At 32.3% G+C, this 20,000-nt stretch overlaps 1 protein-coding gene across 4 annotated transcripts in view; it reads left to right on the plus strand.

Annotated features, from left to right (window-relative positions):
* LOC118195881 (protein sel-1 homolog 1-like) overlaps window positions 1–20,000 on the plus strand; it is a 141,351-nt gene that overhangs the window by 76,127 nt on the left and 45,224 nt on the right. For 3 of the 4 annotated variants that reach the window (XM_085819979.1, XM_085819977.1, XM_085819974.1), the window contains 4 exons: window positions 3,570–3,638; window positions 3,733–3,810; window positions 7,201–7,263; window positions 16,342–16,429. In XM_085819979.1, the coding sequence (XP_085676105.1) occupies window positions 3,570–3,638; window positions 3,733–3,810; window positions 7,201–7,263; window positions 16,342–16,429 (298 nt within the window). The remainder of the gene's footprint in view (window positions 1–3,569; window positions 3,639–3,732; window positions 3,811–7,200; window positions 7,264–16,341; window positions 16,430–20,000) is intronic. The other variant, XM_085819982.1, reaches the window with a different exon arrangement.

Consider the following 20,000-nt stretch of genomic DNA (forward strand, 5'->3'; position numbering starts at 1 on the left):
GAAATAAGTTTCATCTGCTAATGTTTCGTTTAAATTAGTTTCTTCCACTATTTGTTCTACTATTAGTTTCTATTATTATCAATTAGTTGCTGTTGTTATTAGTATTATTGCATTGCCTGTTATTAGTATTATTGCATTGCCTGTTATTAGTATTATTGCATTGTTAGTAATTAAGTTTATTATTCTATTATTTGTAATAATTATTCAAGAGATATTTTGCTTTATTCTATTATTAATAATTAGTTTCTGTTATCTTTATCTTCCCGCTCCCACATAAGAAATGTACTTTTTTTATTCTGAATTCTTTTCAATGCTACTTAAACATTGCATTTAATTTGTATTATGTATGTTTATATTAAAAGTTTTTCATCAAAAGTATGTTGACTTTAAAAAAAAAAAAAAAAAAAAAAAAAAAAAAAAAAAAACTGCTTTTTTCATTTGTCAGAATTTAGCAACTGTCCTAATATTATGGAGATGATTGTTTGGCAATTATATATTATTTAATAGAATTGATAACATAACATCATAATTTTTATATAATTAATGATGAAAAAAAAATCTAATGTTTAAAAGCATTGATTACCCTTGAAAATTCAATGAATTTCATTTCTGATTTTGTTTATTACTTAGATGGAATGTATTGTAAGTAGATCATTTCTTTTGTAAATATATGTTTTCATGCATTTAAAAGTAATTTTTAAGTTATACTTCTAACTAATTATATTTGTGTTGATATTTTACTATAAATGTCTTTCGGTGTCAGTGACTGCAAATATTTCAGATACACTGACAGTCACTCCTGGTATTTTGTACTCTTTTTATGTAATTGAAAAGGGCATTTATTTGGATTTATTTTGCAATACACTTGATTGCTAAAGAGAATGTGGTTTAGTATACAAATAGAATTATTTGCAAGTTTTCTTATTTGGGAAAAAATTTAAACTGACAGCTATTGAGGAGAACAACTCCTGTTTTAGTTCTAGTAGTAACCCTTTGGAGATTCAAAAGTAAGTAAGTCACCCCCCCCCAATCTAAGTCATATGTAATTAGCAAATTTTTGTGCTTTCGACCATAATTAATTTACTCTCAGCATAGTCAATGTGCACTATGCTGCTAGATTGAAATTTTCTTAAAACACACTTGGACCACACTTTTCTTAAAATACACACTAATCTTTCTTTAAACACAAACTTTACCCTCAGCATAGTAAGTGTGCACTTTGCAGTTAGACTGAAATTTTTTTAAAACACACTTGGACCATGCTTTTCTTAAAACACTAAATTTTCTTAAAACACAATCTTTTTAAAATACACATTTTACCCTCACTATAGTTAACATGAACTATGCAGCTATACTTAAATTTTCTTAAAATATAATGAAGTTCCCAAGTCGGAGAATTTCATTTTTACTTACTTGTACGAAGTAAAAAGGAAGTATTGTAATCGCGAAAAATTTTGGTTATCATATTTCAATGAAAATATTAATTTTAACCACTATCCAATGCACTTTAATGATGCTTTTGTGTGACATCCACAAGTAAGGACTCTTTTCTTCCAAAAAAATTATAAAGCTGTTTTAAAATGAATTCTGAAGTTCTGATTTTCGTGGTGTCTGTATGTATGTACGCATCTCACATAACTCAAAAACGAGTAAGTAGCCTCAGAATGTTGAAATTTTGTATATAGGACTGCTATAACATGTAGATGTACACCTCGTATTTTGGTTGCAATCGGCCACACCAAAAGTATATAAATATATGTATATACAGTACAAAGTCCGTAATCCGGACGTCCATTATCTGGAATAATCTATAATCTGAACCTCAAAGCCACAAACTTTTTTTTTGTATGCTTTACGCATGACGGACTTTGTACTGTATATATCCACTCTGTTACTTGGCTCAGTGAGCTCAGTTTCTTTATTCTTATATGTTTGTAAATTTTGCATTTTTTGCTTTAAAAATGATTGAATTATGTGGTTCTTATCTTTTGATTAGGGTTATTGCATGCAATATTTGTGGAGTTATCAACAATTTAAAAGTTGTTTAAGTGCAGCTAAGCCTAATGAATTTTGCGATGGCGGACATGTTTGTTTACATTTTAAATTTGGCAAAATAGCGGATTTGTTACCATTCTAGAGAAACTAAGCTTCACAGCAATAAAGATAACGCCTTCTTTTATTATTGCAAATTAAATCATGCTTAATCCATTCTGGAATTTATTCGAGGAAATAAGTGTTTCAGATTTACTACATAATTTTTAATATAGTTATTTTGAGTTTTTATGAATTTTTGCCTTGTCAGGAAGTGAAAACTGAATTAATTGAATGAGAAATGCTGAATCGTCTGTGAAAAACTGTTTCTTTTTTGTTTTGTTTGCTTAATTTCTTTTTGAGGATTACCACCGTGTAATTGCAGTCAAAAGTGAGTAACCTTAAGACCTAATTAGCGAATAATCGCTTAAGTTCCTGTGACAAGAAACAACAAGATGGAAGGGTAACTAACCCTTTATTATTCCAATAAGATTTACCAAAACTCTGTCTTGGAGTGTATAATAAAAGCTGACACTTGGGCTTGAACTTAAGAGACTAAGAAATAAACTAAAACTATGATTAACTAAAGAGATATAGCCGAAGCTATCAAGATTCTAATCGAGTTGGCTCCTTAACTGTATTTGACTACAAAGCTTAACGAGGGCCTGAGCACAACCGAGCGTAATAATAGCTTTGAGAGAGAGTAGCCAAAAGGCAGACTCGCGCAACTCAGAAATTCTGATTCTCTCTAACTCAGCAAGTAGAACTTCGCGGTTTAAATACATCTCCTCCTTAAGTATTCAGAGTGATTCCAAAACTATGTTCTGGCCGGAAGTAGTAAGTTGAAGTTAAGAATTTGATAGGAAAAGAACTTAATTACATTTATGTTAATAAACTAACATAATCCTTACATCTTTTATACATCATTTTAGATTTATTATAGTATTTCAATATAACATGTGGCAACAATTAGATAATTCTTCAAATGATATAAATTTATATGCATTCTGAGTTAAAATATGGACGAAATGTAACATTGTAAAGTGAACCTAGCGCCAGAGTGTCGCTACTGTAAACAAATATAGTGAATTTTAAAAACGCATTTATTCTATTGTGGTTTATACGCTATAGACGATGTAGATTTAATTCAATCCAATAAGTTTAAATGAAATGCAAGAAAAAAATGTACATAATTTAATATTCCGTGCAAGGAAGTCATGTGGTGTACATCAGATTTTTCTGTTTGAGTAGCAACCTTGTTTTAGGCACTAGCAAAATATTTATGTGTTTAATTATTTTTTCATTGTTAGATTTAGTTTGAACCAAACTAAGGCTGCTTTTTTACATAGTTTTAAATATTCAGTTATATATCAGTTTTCTCTGTAAAATTCACTGAATGCTTTTTTTCTGAAGTTTTCAAAAACAGTTTTCTAATTTTTACGTACAAAGTTTTCAGATGTTCAGGCATATTATTGAGAGGGGGGAAAGCAAAAATTTCCTTTTTTATTTCACTAAATATAACTAGTTTTATCTTTCAGCGTGCATTGAATTATTTTATGCAAGCCGCAGATGCTGGCAATGCCAACGCTATGGCATTTTTGGGAAAGGTATGCCAAATACTTATATAACGCTTTACTTAAATTTTATATTTTATCAGTCCTTCTATGTCTTGCAGTCTTTAACATTCTATTTTTGTTGTAGATGTATTTGGAAGGAGGTAGCGTCGTGAAGCAGAACAACGAAACAGCACTGAAGTATTTTACGATGGCTGCCGAAAAGGTACCTTTAATTTGCCGTTTTAAAATTGAGAATAAAATTGTAGCACTTCCAACTCCCAAAAATTGGTATAAAACTGTACCCAAAAATGAATTACAATATTTGCGTTTCTTTCCCTCAAATGTTTCTTTCTGCGATCTTATGTTTACAGTGTCCTTTATTATGGCACAGAGTTCATGTTTACTTCTTGCACACAGTTCCTGGCTGCCACATTTTAACGATTGCTTTTAATGTGACATTGTCCCAAAATTTTTATCAAAGTCCAGATGAAGATGAGCTGTCCCTTGCTAATTTTTATTCCACCTTTTAGCAAGTATAATATAATACGGCAAACCCCTATGAGCATAATATAATATGTAACTCTACATAGAGGGAAAGTAATTATAAATATGTTAGTATAATTTGGTTTGGTTTCATTATTTTAATATGTCAAAGTACACAAAGGTTATTTACAAAAACCAACCATGTAGCTAGTCCATTCACCTGGGATGAACTACCAGTACTCAGCTGTTTGTAAGCACTTGGCCACTGGTGGGTCAAGTTTAGTATAATAAATATGCTAACCTTATATAGAAGGAAAGAACAGAGTGTTAGCATAGTTTACCGTTTCCTTCAAATATCTTCATTATCCCATTTTTCAGTAATGATGTATATGATCCTCTGCTTTTTAGTTATTTATTTTTTAGGTAGCAGGACTAAAATTCATTGTTGGTTTAATCATTTCTTTATTCTGGCATTGTACAGTATGTTTGAATTAAAAAATACCATTTTAATAAATAAATACACTGGTCTAAGAATAAATACACTGGTGAAAAAAATTAAGAGAATTTGCATATTTGATCTACGATCTCCAGAGCTACTGGACAGATTTTAATAAAATTTAGTGTGAACATAGTTTGATATAATACAAACAAAATAAGCATTCAATAGTTATAATAGACACACATATTCATGTGTAACACTCATGAGTCTGAAGGTTTGAAACAGCAGTTGCAGAAGATACAAAAGAAATGGGTTAATAGGGGGTATGGTCTCCTCTTACAGCCGTAAAGGCCTCGCACTGTGATGTCATACTGGAAATAAGGTAGTTTATTAATGCCTGTGGCAACTGGTTCACTCATTCAGCAAAGATACACTGTTTTCAGTTCCTGGATGGTTCTCACAGGGGTGTTGAGAATTTATGCTCATTTGTTATTTTCACAGAATTATCATAGGCTTGTGTAATTATTATAAAATATCACAGAATTATCATGTGATTAACACTGCATAATGTCAAAATGGCGTAGTGTAGCCACTGGAGATTAGATAGACATTATGCAAAAATCATATGGTGTAGAAGCAACACTGGCATGCATTGGTCATCCATAATACAGCCTAGGATTACATGACACATAGTTAAGTTGGAAAGAATTTAATCAAACTTTTAAATTACCTGCATATGATTAACACCACAGAGTCAGAATTGTTTTTGAGCTGCGTTCTTGACTCTCCGCCAGCAGAGAGGCAGTCGGTTCTGTGCGGTGTCACCATTCCCTTTGAGTTGCCATATCGATCGCATGCCGGCACACAATCTGTCAATCCGCTGCTGCATTTTTCATTGTTATGAACCTTGGTCCTTGAACTTTTGATTTCATGAACATTTTTTACTCTCTGTATAAATTTGTAAAAATTAAAATTTCTGTTCATTATCTTCTGAAACAAAACATCGTCTAAAGAGTAAAGTAATGTAACAAGATATTGAATATAATTAGCCTAAAAGGGCCATTAATCTCGAAATGTGATTTTATGTTGTTTCAGTCTATGTTCAAGTCAGTTGCCATTCAGAAAAATGTTATAAACCCAAAATCAATATTTTATTGGACTGCCTTTTGCATGGGTAACTGCTCTGATTCATTTGGGCATTGAATCTGTATGCTTTTGAAGTGCATTTATGTCCAGAGATTACTATGCATTGGCTGTGTAGCTTTTTAGATCTTGTAAATTAGATGGAAGAGGAGAGTGCTATCAGATGCATCTTTCCACCATATCCTAGGCATTTTCTATGGGGTTAAGATCCTGGCTATGCAATGGCCTGGGAAGGTGTTGGATGGAAGTCAGACTGATGTTCAACAAACCAATTTTGAACACTTCTGGCACCATCTATAGTTGCATTATCATCCATGAAGTATCCGTCGCTGTCAGGGTAAAAATGCAGCATTGCAGGGGGCACTTGATCTGCCAGTATACCTAGGTATAACATGGTTGTTTGTTTACTCTCGAGGAACACCAGGGGGACCACTTTCATGCCAGCAGAACATGCCCTATATCATGATACTCCCACCAGTCCTTGCACATATCCTTGCACACTGTGAGTAAGGCAAGATTGCTTCATGGGGTTCTCGTCAAATTCGACGTCTTCCATCAGTACAAAATAAGGTGCAGCATGCTTCATCCAACCACATTACCTGGTTCCAGTCTTCAGATGTCCAGTGTCTTCTTTCCTGACACCACTGCAAATGAATGCTTGTCGGGCAGAAATGAGTGGTTTTTCTCACAGGCACCCGACTATGCCTTCCTATCCTCTGCAATTCTCTGTGCATGTTTCGAGCTGAAATCTGTTAGGAAGAGCCTCGGTTGATGATCTCTGTCAGATGAAGCACAGAAGAGGCCCTCTTCTGCCGCACAATTCGTTGGAGATGCCGCCTTCTGCCGTACAATTCGTTGGAGACTCCACCGATCACTGTCTTGGAAATCTGTGTTTGAACCACAGTTACATCTTCTAGAGAAGGACTGTGGGTTCTGATTCTAATGTCTGAAAACTTTTGATATAGCTGCTTTTGAGAACCCAGTGAGATTTGCTGTCTTCAAAATCGAGGCCCATGCTAAATGGGCACCAACAATAAGCCTTTTTTTAGATGATGAAAGATCTGTTGTTTTTCTCATTTTACTTCATTCATCATGAAAAGCACACTTAACCTTACTTATACCAGCATTCTAACCATGTGTAACCCACTTCATAAAAAAATCTGCATACTACATCTCTAGCATGCATTCAAATGAAAATCTTGAAGTTTTCTAATTCATTGGCCAGTGTGTGTGTATATATAATGTTTAATATGTAAATGCCTATCATTTAACAGTCTAAATGCCTGTTGATCTAATAGCCTACAAAATGGTTTACTATTTCACCTGAGCCACATCTGTGAATAATCTCTATCGATAAGCCGTATTAAATTTTAAAAGAACTATCTTAGGTGATTGTTTCAGATTGACCCTTTCAGATTTAAATTTTTCTGTGTTTTTGTAATTTAGTTTTATTTAGGTGGTAAAGATTAATTTTTAATCATGTCTTTTAATTAGTGATGAATATCTGATACTGTATTTTATAGTTAATTTTTTTTCCCCCCCCTAAAGAATAATCCTGTTGGCCAAAGCGGCTTGGGACTGATGCATCTCCATGGTAAAGGTGTACCAAAGGTAAGTCAGACTAATCTCGATCAGTGTACATTTGATGCATTTCTGGATCTCAGTCTTTCTTTGACCAATTTACATACAGTGTGTAACTGATGAATATTACATATTAGTGCATTTCTGGACCTTCATCTATGTATTCTGTCGATACAATGCAGAAGAATTTCTTGATTGCATAGTGATTGAAGATTAAAAAAAAAGTGTCTTTTATGCCAGTCTGAAATGTAAAAAAGACTAGCTTTTTCCTAGTGAAACCCTATTACTTACCCAAAGCCAGGTAGAAAGAAACCGTAAAAAGTAACTGTTGTTTGTTTTGTGGAATGCTTCAAAATAATCCATTTTTAGGTGTTAGAACCATGCCAGATAACTGCAAACTTTTATTGTAGATTGTATTTAATTTTATTAGATTGAGTAAACCAATTATTGATTTAAAAGTATCTATCCGTTGTTAACAGATAATGTAATTCTAGAAGTTGATTATGTAAGGAAGACTGGACACAATAAAAGAATTGGGCAGGAGTGTGTTAGTTAGCACACCTAGTTTATTCACCTGATGTTGCACCTTCCGATTATTATTTGGGTCATTGCAAAATTTAAAAAAAAAATCAAAATTATTATTTCTAATTTTTTTTATATTAAAGACTTTTTTTGTCCTCAGGTCTGGAATTGAAAATTTTCCCAGTAGGTTGGAAAAAAAATCATTGATAATAAGACTGATTACATAATTGTTTCAAATGTGAAACAAAATGTTCATTCACTATTTTTTAATATGTGATCTTTATGAAAAAGAAATGTATACAGACTTTGCATCAAATTCTGTACATAATAACACTTTTTTCCTTAAGGTAAGAAAACCTCCTTATTTTCCTCAATGATTTGTATATCTTCAATTTTTAATGCTTTTTTGCTTACTTGCATTCCTTAATATTTTACATTCTAAGTGTGTATGTGTAATTAATTGCATATATATATGCAATGAAAGCAAATTACAGAAATACGGATGTAGGAACACTGAAAGGTACTGTAAATGTAGATTGTAGAAATGCAGAAAATGTAGAATAAATGTACTGGTGGTGTAAATACTTGATATTCAGTATGTAGAATTTGTAATTGCTAAGAAACTTGACAGTTGAGACAGTTTTAATTCCATTTTTGTTTAAACTGATATTTGTGGCCACAATTCACTTGGCACTCTAATCATGCCTATCTCCAGAACATTACATTTTTTAATACTATAGCCCCGTTCACATGCAATGCTCCTTGGCACAGCTGCCGTTAGCAGGAGGAGAAAAAGGAGACATGGAAGAGTTTCGTCTTTAGGACCCGTTCAGAAGACCACCCTCTTCCTTCCCTTTGCACCTAAGCCTCTGTGAACAATCACGTCTCCGAATTGGCAGATTTCTAATACTGTTTACACATTTTTAACGTTGTTTAATGTTGTTAATTTTGTAATTTGTACTTTCGCAACTGGTACCTGAACTTTCGTAATGGTTCCTGAAAAATATATGCTTTTTAATTATTATTATTATTATTTTATAAGCTGTTATTTAGTTCACTCTTGGTGCTTGTCGCTATGGTTAAAAGATGATCATGGATTTTTAAACTGCTTCCCGATAAGATATAAAACTCAAACTTTGTACTTACACTGCTTGTGGATGTGATGTCACGCTTTTGATTTTTAGAGGATTAGATTTTTTTTCAAATTTAAAGCTGAAACGATTTTTTGCAAATATTAACAAATAAACTGAGAATGTCAGAATATTATAGTTTGCACCATAACACACTGTGGAGGACAAAAAAAAATGAAATGAAATTTTTAGCGTAATATTTTTTAAAAATATTTTGGAGAATTTTTGAAAATCGTTCATATTTTTAGACTTTTTGACGCCCATTAATTTTAAAATTTCATATCTAAAAATATATCGCTTACAAACTTCCGACATTTTCACAGCTTATAAAACAAACTTTTCGCATTTAAAAAAATGATAAAGGAAATTAATTGCATGATTCTTTTACTTTTTTGAAAGATATGCAGTGAAGCAGAATGGGAAATATTGGTTCTTCTTGGGCATCAGTTAGAAACATCGGTTTCAAAGTAATAATCTCATTATACCAAACTATTTTTATGACATTATTTATGCTCTATAATTTGTTATTGTTGCCAGTTGTTAGTTCAGCGTGAGATTGGAGATATTTCTGAGTTAATTTTCTCTTAAGATGCGTTTTGCATTCCGTTGTGTTTAACGTTCTTATTAGATTGAAGCATAACTACTGATTATACTTAGTGATATTCTAAACACTTGTACGAGTATTTCTGTAGAACATCCAGAACTTTGAAATGTTTCTGTTGATAAAATAAATTTAATTAAGCTATCATCGGATTTGAGTGCAATGACAATCATTTACGAAATATTATCAATCTTTTAGAAACCGGTACGCACGCAACAATATTATAATTAATTAATGTATTAAAATTGTTTTGAACATGTTTTACAAAACAAAAACAGGTAAAGAAAAATTCTGCTTGCGTTTTATGAGTTTTTGCAATTTTTCTGGCCACATAAGGTTTTAAAAAAAGGTTTGTAATTTTATTTAATTTATATTTACCAACTGAATAAATAGCACTAGGTTTGGTGCGTATTGAAATTCAGTAATAAAATTTTAAAGAAACTTGAAATGATTAATGTCTGTTTAGACAGTTTGTATTCTTTAAACTGCAAACTGAGAAACCTTTTGCATTTTTTTTCAATAAATCCTTTTACTTAAAGTCCTAAAACATATACAGGTATGGACTAAATTTTTTATTATTTTTACTGCTTTATTATTTTTTATTATTTTTTATTTTTTTACTGCTTATTTAAAATTATATACTTTATAGAAACAAGGATGGGTTTTGCAAAATGCTGAAAGGAAAAGTTATTTGAAATGAAAATGTGACTGAGATCATATTTGTTTTAAAGATTTTAGATAAAAGTGCATTTTTATTTTTTCTCTGAAACTAATTCATTAATTGCAAAATTATTCCTTGAAGTTATTAAGAACTAATAAATACAATAAAAAGACTGGGAGGAGACAGAAAAACATTTTAATTGTAAAATTTTTCTTCAAAAATTTAAATTAAAAAAATTACTAATAAAAACTTTTTTTCAAGCTTAAAATTATTTTGTCTCACAAAACCATTTAATAATATTTATAAAAAGTAGATGAAAATGCTTAATTTTTTTTTTAAAATAATCATTCAAAAGGTTACCTAGTCCCTTGTCGCGTTGAAGCCCATATGACCTTGTCTTAACTTTAGTTTTAATTTGAACGATATCTCTGGAATTATGAGATAACCTTGTCTGTATTTTTCTATAATTTCTGTATCTTGTACAGTTCTATCTAATTTTTGGGGGGATGCTATCACATCCCCATCCAGACATCTGTCAGCGCGATTGTTTCGCTGACAGTCCAGCGAGCAGTAACTAAAATTAAGTGAACCGCGCAGTATAGTACGGGAAATCTCCTCATTTGCCCTGCTCCCAATAGGTAAGGAGCATTCAACCAAATTCTACCTCCAATTCGGCGAGGCAGTTAATGCTTGTCCCATGTGAACGGGACACGTTGGAAGAACCGGTTTTCCCTACCGGTCGAATCTGCTCTCGTGAATGGGGCTTATTGCAACAGGAAGAGAGCACAAACAGTGATACATTTAACAATTAAACCACACATAAAAGTGACACATTTATCCAGTATGGCAGCTCATCAAGAGGAAAGTTTTGGTTTGGATTAGAAAAGTTTCATTTCTCAGAATTCCAAATTAATTACGTCATAAGCGTTGGTGAGCATAAGCAGCTCTACCATAGATTTATCTAGAAATTACGTAGTCCAGAAATGTTATTAATTTTTTTAGAAATAAAGAGGAAATACCCAGATTAAAAATGAGGAATTAAGAGGCTATTATTAAATTAAATTGTAAAGTATGAATTTTTTATCTTGCATATATATATATATATATATATATATATATATATATATAATGTTGTATGAACTTAAATCCATTTAGTGCGAATACAAGTTATTATTACTTGCGCAATTGCTGCAAAGTTAGTTAATAATAATTTATTTCCTAAACAGTATTGATTAATTGATTATATTATCTCATAAGTTTAATTAAAGTAGAATTATTTTAAAAGTGTGCATCCATACTGGTAAGTTATATTTTGAAAGATGTTTTGAAGTAATTTGAAAGCAAAATGTTTTGTACAAATGGTAAAACAGCACGATGTAAAAATGTAAAATATTCTCTATTTCTGGCTTCTAAGCTTTTACTAAAAGCCATTTATTTTCTGAAGTTGCATTTACAGCTCATTTTTCGTGAAGATTTTTATCTTTTTCTCTGTTCCTTTTTTGTATTTTATGACTTTTTGGCAGAAATTTTAGAAATGGATTTACTTACTTTTAAATAAAGACTTACTTTGTTGAAGTAATAGCTTGTCACACTGTCTGGCCATGCCATAGATAACTACAATTTTTCACGTGCTTAAATAATTAATTTTAACATTCTGTTAAATCTAGCAACTGCAGAACAAACACGCCTCTTCTTGGAATTAAAAAAAAAAAAAAAAAAACTGTTCGCTGTTAGTTTCACTATATGTTGTAATAAAGAAAGTTTATCATAGCTGTGAAAAGTTTTTATGGCCTAATTTGTTATTATTATTTTAAATTTAATTGAATATTTTTGAAGTTTTTGTAATATAGGGTATTATCTTTTTGTTTACACATTTTTTACATGTTTTGATCTCATTATTGATGTTATGAATGTTTTAAACGATTTATGTCATGTTGAAGAATTTTTAACATGCACTTGAGTTAGCTAAATTTGAGACATTGAAAATTTAAGCATAGAGAATTTTTAAATTACATATGCATAACAAGGACAAAACACTATCTCTGAGCAGTTGGGAAGAAGGTGAAATAACCTAATTTACTCTGATGTGTCAGCATTATTTTGTTATCTTTTCAACTGCTCATTTTTGTGTAATATTAATAAAATTTTTGTTTAATTTGCATTTAAATTTTTGTATCTCAATTGAATTTGCTTTTTCGCAACTATTACCTAGTGCTTGAAAGACAGATTTTCCATCCTTCACTTTTTCTTTTACAATATTTAAAAATTCTTTTCTAATTTTATTTTACCTTTTGGTTTTTTAAAATTAATTTTTATTTTTTCAATTTTTTACTTTATTTTCTATTTATGACTTAGTTGATTGGAATTAATGTGGCTTCAGATTGTATTTCCTAATTTTTACTTCATTGGCATTTTTGGTAGTATTCCCATTTCATTCGTTTGATTATATATATATAGAGAGAGAGAGAAAGGGGGGGGGGAAGTGAGAAATTTAGAACCCATTGTACGCAAAGACCAAAAAAGAGTGAAATTCAAGTAAATTTTAAAAAATCCAATAAATATAAAATGAGAACTAAAGAAATATAAAATTAAAACTGATAAATAATAAATATACCAGTACCAGAAAAAAAAAAAAAAGAAAAAAGAGTCAATTAATCAAGTCAATTAATTTAATGTAACGTTCTCAAGAGAAGGATACATCAGATCCAATTGCAATCCTCTTTCCACTTGAAAGCCTTCACGTTTCTGTATGCAAAATAAGCTGATGAACTATTCTAATGTTTTTTTAAATATAATACCGTATTTATGCGAATCTAATGCACCATCGAATCTAATGCGCATCCCCATTTTAAAACTTAAATAATAAAAAAATTGTTTGTCGGCGAATGTAATGCGCATCAATGATATGAGGAATTTATTGAATCTTATTTTATACAACAATGGATTTGTATATAAGCATGGTATGATAATTTTATTTAAATTTAGATACCATATTTTATACAACAATGGATTTATACATAAAGCAGCAGAACATAGAATTAACCTATTAGTGGGCTATTGTCATGTGAAACAATCATTGTTAATTAGCACTACCGTATATACGGTACCTATTGTAAAATATGAACATGAAATAAATCGTAACATTTCTATCTAGCTAACAGTTTCTACAATCAGTGATTAATAGTAAACGTTTTTATTCACTAATGTTTTCATTACTGGAATCCTCGCAGCTCTCTTCGTCAGAAGCAGATTCATTTCTTCTTTCCTCATCATCGTCATCGTCATCCTCGGCGTTCCAGAGCACGTCATCGTCACTGCCATTCAATGCATTTGAAATGCAGCATTTCTTGAAAGATTTCACAATCATTGGTGCTTCGATGCTTTTCCAGGCAGCAGAAACCCAGTGTGCAACAATGTGCGGTGCAGCACGCTTAATTTTTCCTGTCGGGGTCAATACACGGTTTGGCTCACAAAACCATTTTTCGTACTCCGCCTGAACGTACCCCTTAAAAAGTTTATTTATACTAACGTCCAGGGGTTGTAACACAGACGTCATCCCTCCAGGAATGATAACAAGATCACTGCCTAGGCTGTGCATCTTCTCTTTTACGTCGTCGGTGAGATGACCACGAAATGCGTCCAGACAAAGCATTGATGGTGGATTAGAGAGCCCACCGGGACGGCGTTTCCATACATTTCGGAGCCAATCAAGCATTAATGATTCCGTCATCCACCCCTTCTCTTGGTTTCGAATCAGGACATCATCTGGGAACAGCTTTTCATTCTTAGGGGTTTTAGGGCATGTTTTCCGTTTGAAGATTAAGAAAGGGGAAAGTTTGCACCCATCTGCTGTTATTGCCAGCATCACTGTTACACGTTGTTTTTCACATCCCGAAGTTTTGATGATACTTTCCTTAGTCCCCTTCTCCGTAATGGTGTAGTTACGAGGCATATCAAACCAAATTGCCGTCTCGTCAGCGTTGCCAATTTGCCCCATTGAAAAATTCTTTTCCTTCCGAAGTGTGATGACATACCGCTGAAATGTTAGTAGTTTTCCCTCAAAATCTGCAGGAAGCTTTTGGCATATTGTTGTACGGCGTCTTAGAGATAAACCCATCTGCTTCATAAACCAATCCACCCATCCACGGCTAGCCTTAAACTCTTGTTTTGGTATTCCAAGAACTTCAGCCTCCTCTTTTGCTTTATTTCTTATGGTGTCACTAGTCACAGGTTGTCCATTCTTCCTCCTTTCACGTACAAATTCCAAAACTTTTTCTTCAATTTTAGGGTGTCTTCCTTTGCGAGGGCCAGTGAATTTCTTTCTACTAGCTTAGTTGCAAACAGTGCCAATTTCTGTTGCCGCCACAAGCGAACATTGCTCTCAGCTACGTTGAACTCTCTCCCTGCCTTTCTATTGCCATTTTTTTCAGCATAAAGAATTACTTTATGTTTGAAAGTAGCATCATATGACATTCTTCTCTGTTTGCCCTCCATTTCGTGACTACGTACTCTGCAGTTTGTATCCTCTATGCAATAATGTGTCAACGATAAATGTAATGGTAAATGTAGTCGAGAAATTTGGTTGACGTCATCGGCGAACTTTGCACTCGAATCTAATGCACACCCCAATTTTGAATACTACATTTGGCCAAAAACGATGCGCATTAGATTCGCGTAAATACGGTAGTTCATCCAAAAATTTTGAAGTCTGCAATGCAAAGAAGAAAGACCTTTTCATTGAATTTAAAATTGAAAAAACAGAGAAAATGAATTTAAAACTTACTCAAAGGATGAAATAGCAATCCAATAGTTAAAAATAGTCAGCACTTCCACTTGAAGAAAGTCTCAAATATGAGAATAAAGTAAATAGTTAAGAAAAATTTTTACACAGTGTAAGATTAAAATTAAAATTGAATTCTAGAAATAAAATCTACTAGAAAAGAAGGGAGGATACCAAAATAAAGTACAAAATTTGAAACAATGAATAGAATTGTTAGATTCAAGAATGATGTCTAGGTTTGCCAGTCTGGTTTCAATGGCAAAGACTAGCTCAAAATCTCCTGAAAGGGAAATTTAATGCTTCTAAGAAATTTTTAAAAAAATTAAATAAAAGGAAGGTGTAGAGGAAAGTAAGAAAAAAGAAGGAAAGATATAAATGTTAGAAAAGTCTTCACATCATGAACTTATTATGACAACTGGGATATAGTGGGCCCAAATTTAAAAATAGCAAAATCAAGAAAAAGATACAATAGAAAAAAATAAAAACTATAAATGCTGAAACATCCTTCTTTATCCTTCTCTATTTGAGCTTTCAGACAAAAAACTCATACTTAAAAAAATTTTTATATGGTGTAGACTGCTTCAGATTTTTTTTGAAAGTCTGTTATTGAATTTAATTGGAATTTCATTTTCTTTTAAAATTTTGGTGAGAATTACAATTTCTTCTTGTTGTTTTCAGTACAAACTTTTTCAGTTCTAATAATTTGATTAATAGCCGTATTTTCAATAACTTTTTTAGAGATGTTGGAGTACCAGATTATAAGTTTTATTATAGAAAAATTAAATTATCTTCTTTTATCAAAAAGGTTAAGATTATGAATTACTTTATGAATGAAATATTACTTTAAGATTATGAATGTTAAGATTAAGATAGTCAATTTCAAATCGATTTTATTGGTTTAATTAAGACATTTAGGGCATATGTTGCTATTTTTAATAATATTATTATTGTTGAACATGATAATGTCATCACTATATCTGAAAGTGTGTTCAGAATTATTGAAATCATTATCAGAGAGGTTTTTAAGAAATTTAAATTCTTTAGAAAATAGATATAGGTTACGAAGATGAGTTGAATAAAAACTTTCCACTGGAATTACATTTGTTTGAAAGTAAAGAAATTTTGAATGCCTTATGTAGTTATTGTAAAGCAAGAAATAGAGAACTTATTTCCATTTTTGCGTATTTCTTTATTTCTCATTTTGCATTTATCAGATTTTCTGAATTTTTTTGAATTTCACTCTTTTTGGGTCTTTCTGTAGAATGGGTTCTAAATTTCTTACTTTTTGTTTTATACTGATCAATTTTCAGCAGTGTATTGCACAAAAATACTTTGAATAATTATGTTTTTAATAAAAAGCTTTTTGTGATATATATAGAGAGAGATATGTATAATTAATTGCATTTTTTAACAGGATTACAATAAAGCTTTCAAGTATTTTTCACTAGCTGCAAATCAAGGCTGGGTAGACGGACAGCTGCAGTTGGGCAATATGTATTATAGTGAGTCATTTTTATCAGAATATTTTTCTAATGGTATCTATTATAATAAATAGTAAAAATGCATTTAGCAATATGTAGTGAGTAAATTTAACAAAATACAGTACAAAGTCCGAAATCCGGACTCTTCGGGACTTCGGCATTTCCGGATTTGGGATTTTTTCAGATATTAGATCATCAATTTTAATCTGGTAAGATGGCATGCAGAAATTATACAATTAAAAATATGAAATCATAATTTATGAAATAAAGAACAATTATGATCTAAAGGGTATCAAAATTTACAAAAAAAGCTTAATATTTATTTGTTTACTTTATTAAACATTTCTTTCAGTGTAAGTTGTTTAAGTTGCTTCCACAAAAAATTAAAAAATTCCTTTTTCTTATGTCTTATACAGTTGATTTTTCAATGCCATACTCCTCGTATAATTTTGAGACGTATATGCCTTTATCCATTTTTTGCAGCACTTTCACTTTTTGTTTAATGGGTATTGAAACATGGTTTTGCTTTGTAAATCCTTTGGCAGCTCCAGAAATGGAAACTCTTTTCGACATAATCGAAAGTTCAAGCTTAGTTTTTATAAAACTGCCATAATAATAACAGCCTGCAAAAAATAATAAGCTGGATCAAACCAAAAGATTAAAGAGCAGTGCAGTGTGCTACATTAACTGAAATGCCTTAGAATCAGTAAAGATAATTTTAGCCTAGCTTAATAGCGTCATTATTGGCTGTGTATCACAAGATTGGTGACGAAAGCTAAGTTGTTTCGCTAAATTTTGTCTTGCTCCTATTGCGTACTGAATTAAGCCTGAATTGTATTAGTTTAGTTATATACTATACCTATGTTTATTTCTTGCACATGCTTAGAACTAATCCGAATCCTGAATAAATAAACTCCCACATATACTTAATGCTTTATCTAGGGCCACCGCTAAATACCGCATGGTGCAGTCTCTACGGGTCATAAATTCTGCTATAAAACGCCTTCCTAAGTTCTAAATTTTCACCGCACCGAAACTTTGCATCCCAGTGCTTTCCCTAAATCATAAAAAACTTCTCATCCCTTAATTTTGCCGCTCAGTGCTTCCCCAAATTCCAAAAATTTCGTCTTCCCTAAATTCTGCTGTCCGGTGCCGACATATTCTGCCGTCGCTTCTTGGTTTATGGTGAATAACATCAGTTATTCTTAATTAAAATAGCACTAAATTTAATCTTTTGGCTTACGAGTTTCATTAACAAAATCTATTTTTAGCATATGAAAAGAAATTTTTGTTGAATTTTTCATCGTCAACATTTCTTAGAGCTTTTAAAAATCTATAATCATCGCCAAGTGTAATGTTAGCGTAAAAGGTTGCCATACTCTTGTTTTTCAGTTACTAGTATAAAAAAAAGTTTAGACATCACTGCATGAGGTATTACTGAAGCTGTCATGTATTGATAAACATGCGGTGATGAAAGCAAAATATAATAAATAATGACTCGCGAGGTTGGCGTCAGGGATATAAAATAGGTGAATGTTCAGTAAACGGAACAAAACGTTTGAGGTGTATGCCAAGCAGATACTCAGCTATGGAGCCAAATTTTTAATCTCACAAATTTATGCTTACATGATTTTTTTTTCCATAACAAGGTATTTTATTTAGTGCCTAAGTGAAATTAAGAATCGGAATTTTTAAGTGAAAATCTCCACATGTTTTATTACGGAAGAGTACACACACACACACACACACACACACACAAAAAAAAAAAAAAAGGTTTGTGGCTTTGAGGCCCGGATTTTAGATTATTCCTGATAATGGACGTCTGGATTTCGGACTTTGTGCTGTATCTTACTGGTATGTATTATAGCCAGTAATGTTATAAAAATATTTTTTTGTAGTATGCATTATAGCAAGTAATTTGTTGCAAATATCTTTCTGCAATATGCATTATAGCGAGTAATTTTGTACAAATATCTTTCTGCAATATACATTATAGCCAACAATTTTATCAAAATATCTTTATGGCAATATGTATTATAGTTTGTAATTTCATCAAAATATCTTTATTACAGTATGTATACAGTGACTGATATTACCAAAATCTCTCCGTCTCTCTTGAATCCTTTACACTGTTGCTGTTCTGTTATTTTATTAATTTTTATTTTGCCTAAAATATGTATGAATGTGGAAATTAATGAGTATTGATTTTCGAATATGCTAATTGTGATATCAAAATTCATTGTGGTTAAAACACAAAATAGCAGGAAAAAAAAATGATAATTTTTTTAAATGGATATAGTTGAGCCCTAATTCAATTTTCCATTCCTAATTCCATTTCCTATGTTTCAAAATTGTCACTTTCGGGCAGCAGAGAATCCACAAGAGTAATACCAAAGCTGTCAGTTTTGGGCAGCAGAGAATGTACAAAAGTAATACCAGAAACTTGGGATACACCATAATCAGGCTGCATAGAATAAAGTTTGTCTCTGAAGAAAGGGCTTATTATTATCATTATAATTTTATCTTCCATCCCAAATATAAATTGCAGTTGATAAGATGTTATTATTGCAACAGAAATTAATTCCCCCCCTCTGAAATATAATACTGAAGTAATATACTCCAAAAGCAACCCCCCCAAGTCCTGCTATGCTGCCTCAACGTGGCGGGGAGGGGTGTCACTGGGTGGAACGGGCGAAGTACGTCTGTAGCATAGCTCCTGGTAGGGCCACTCTAGACGTGAAGGCCGTTCTAACATGCCCAAAGCATAGCAGGTGAAGATCCTTCAGGGGATTACCGTCTCGGTGATCGGGTGTCACAATCCTGGAGCCCCAGTGATCTTTCTGCCTCCTCTCCTCTTCACTGTAACTTTTCCTGTTTTCCTTCTCCCATATGATTTCCTCTTCCGATGTTCGGGCTCGTCATAAGAAACTGGAACAGCCTTGTCCCTAGTTCTTCAAGTGGCGAGAAAACCGCCCACGTGCTTGCCATGCGTGGAGAACCCGTGTCACTGGAAAGGAGGGTCCTGGTTGTTGAGGGGCAAGGTACTGTCCCCAACACACTGCTTTGGCCTCTGCTTCAGTTAAACGAGAGGCACCATGTTGTCCTCACGGTGTCAATCGACTGGTCACTAGTCCTTGTGTCAGTGGCTTGGGAACAAGCTTTCGGGAGTACCTGCATTTGGGAAAGTCGACTGTGGGACTTCAGATTGCGTATAGGTTCGGCTAGCCGTGGTGTATTAATCTGCGTCCCTTTGTTGGGCTCCATGGTGGGTGGGGCAGTTGGACCCGAATCTTTCTCCATTTAAATATGAATACTATTATACCTTCCTGCTCCAACAATGTACCCGATACTCCGATTGTGACTAAAAGACTAAGAAGTGACATAGAAAGCACTGCATCAAATGTACTTTGTCCATGTTTCTTAATTATAACCAGCTCTGAAGATTTGAAAGAAATGTCACCCTTTCTAATAAACATCTTTTGTCTTCTGTAGGAGACCTGAAAAATATTAAGAGACTTTGATCTGGGGACCTTTTGATAGAAACTGTGTCTGGAAAGCAGTCTAGTAGTGTTTTGAAACTAACTAAATTAGG

This window comes from Stegodyphus dumicola, chromosome 1 (genome assembly GCF_044657685.1).
Source record: "Stegodyphus dumicola isolate Sdum_Otavi_A_Nest chromosome 1, ASM4465768v1".
NCBI classification, from domain to species: domain Eukaryota; kingdom Metazoa; phylum Arthropoda; class Arachnida; order Araneae; family Eresidae; genus Stegodyphus; species Stegodyphus dumicola.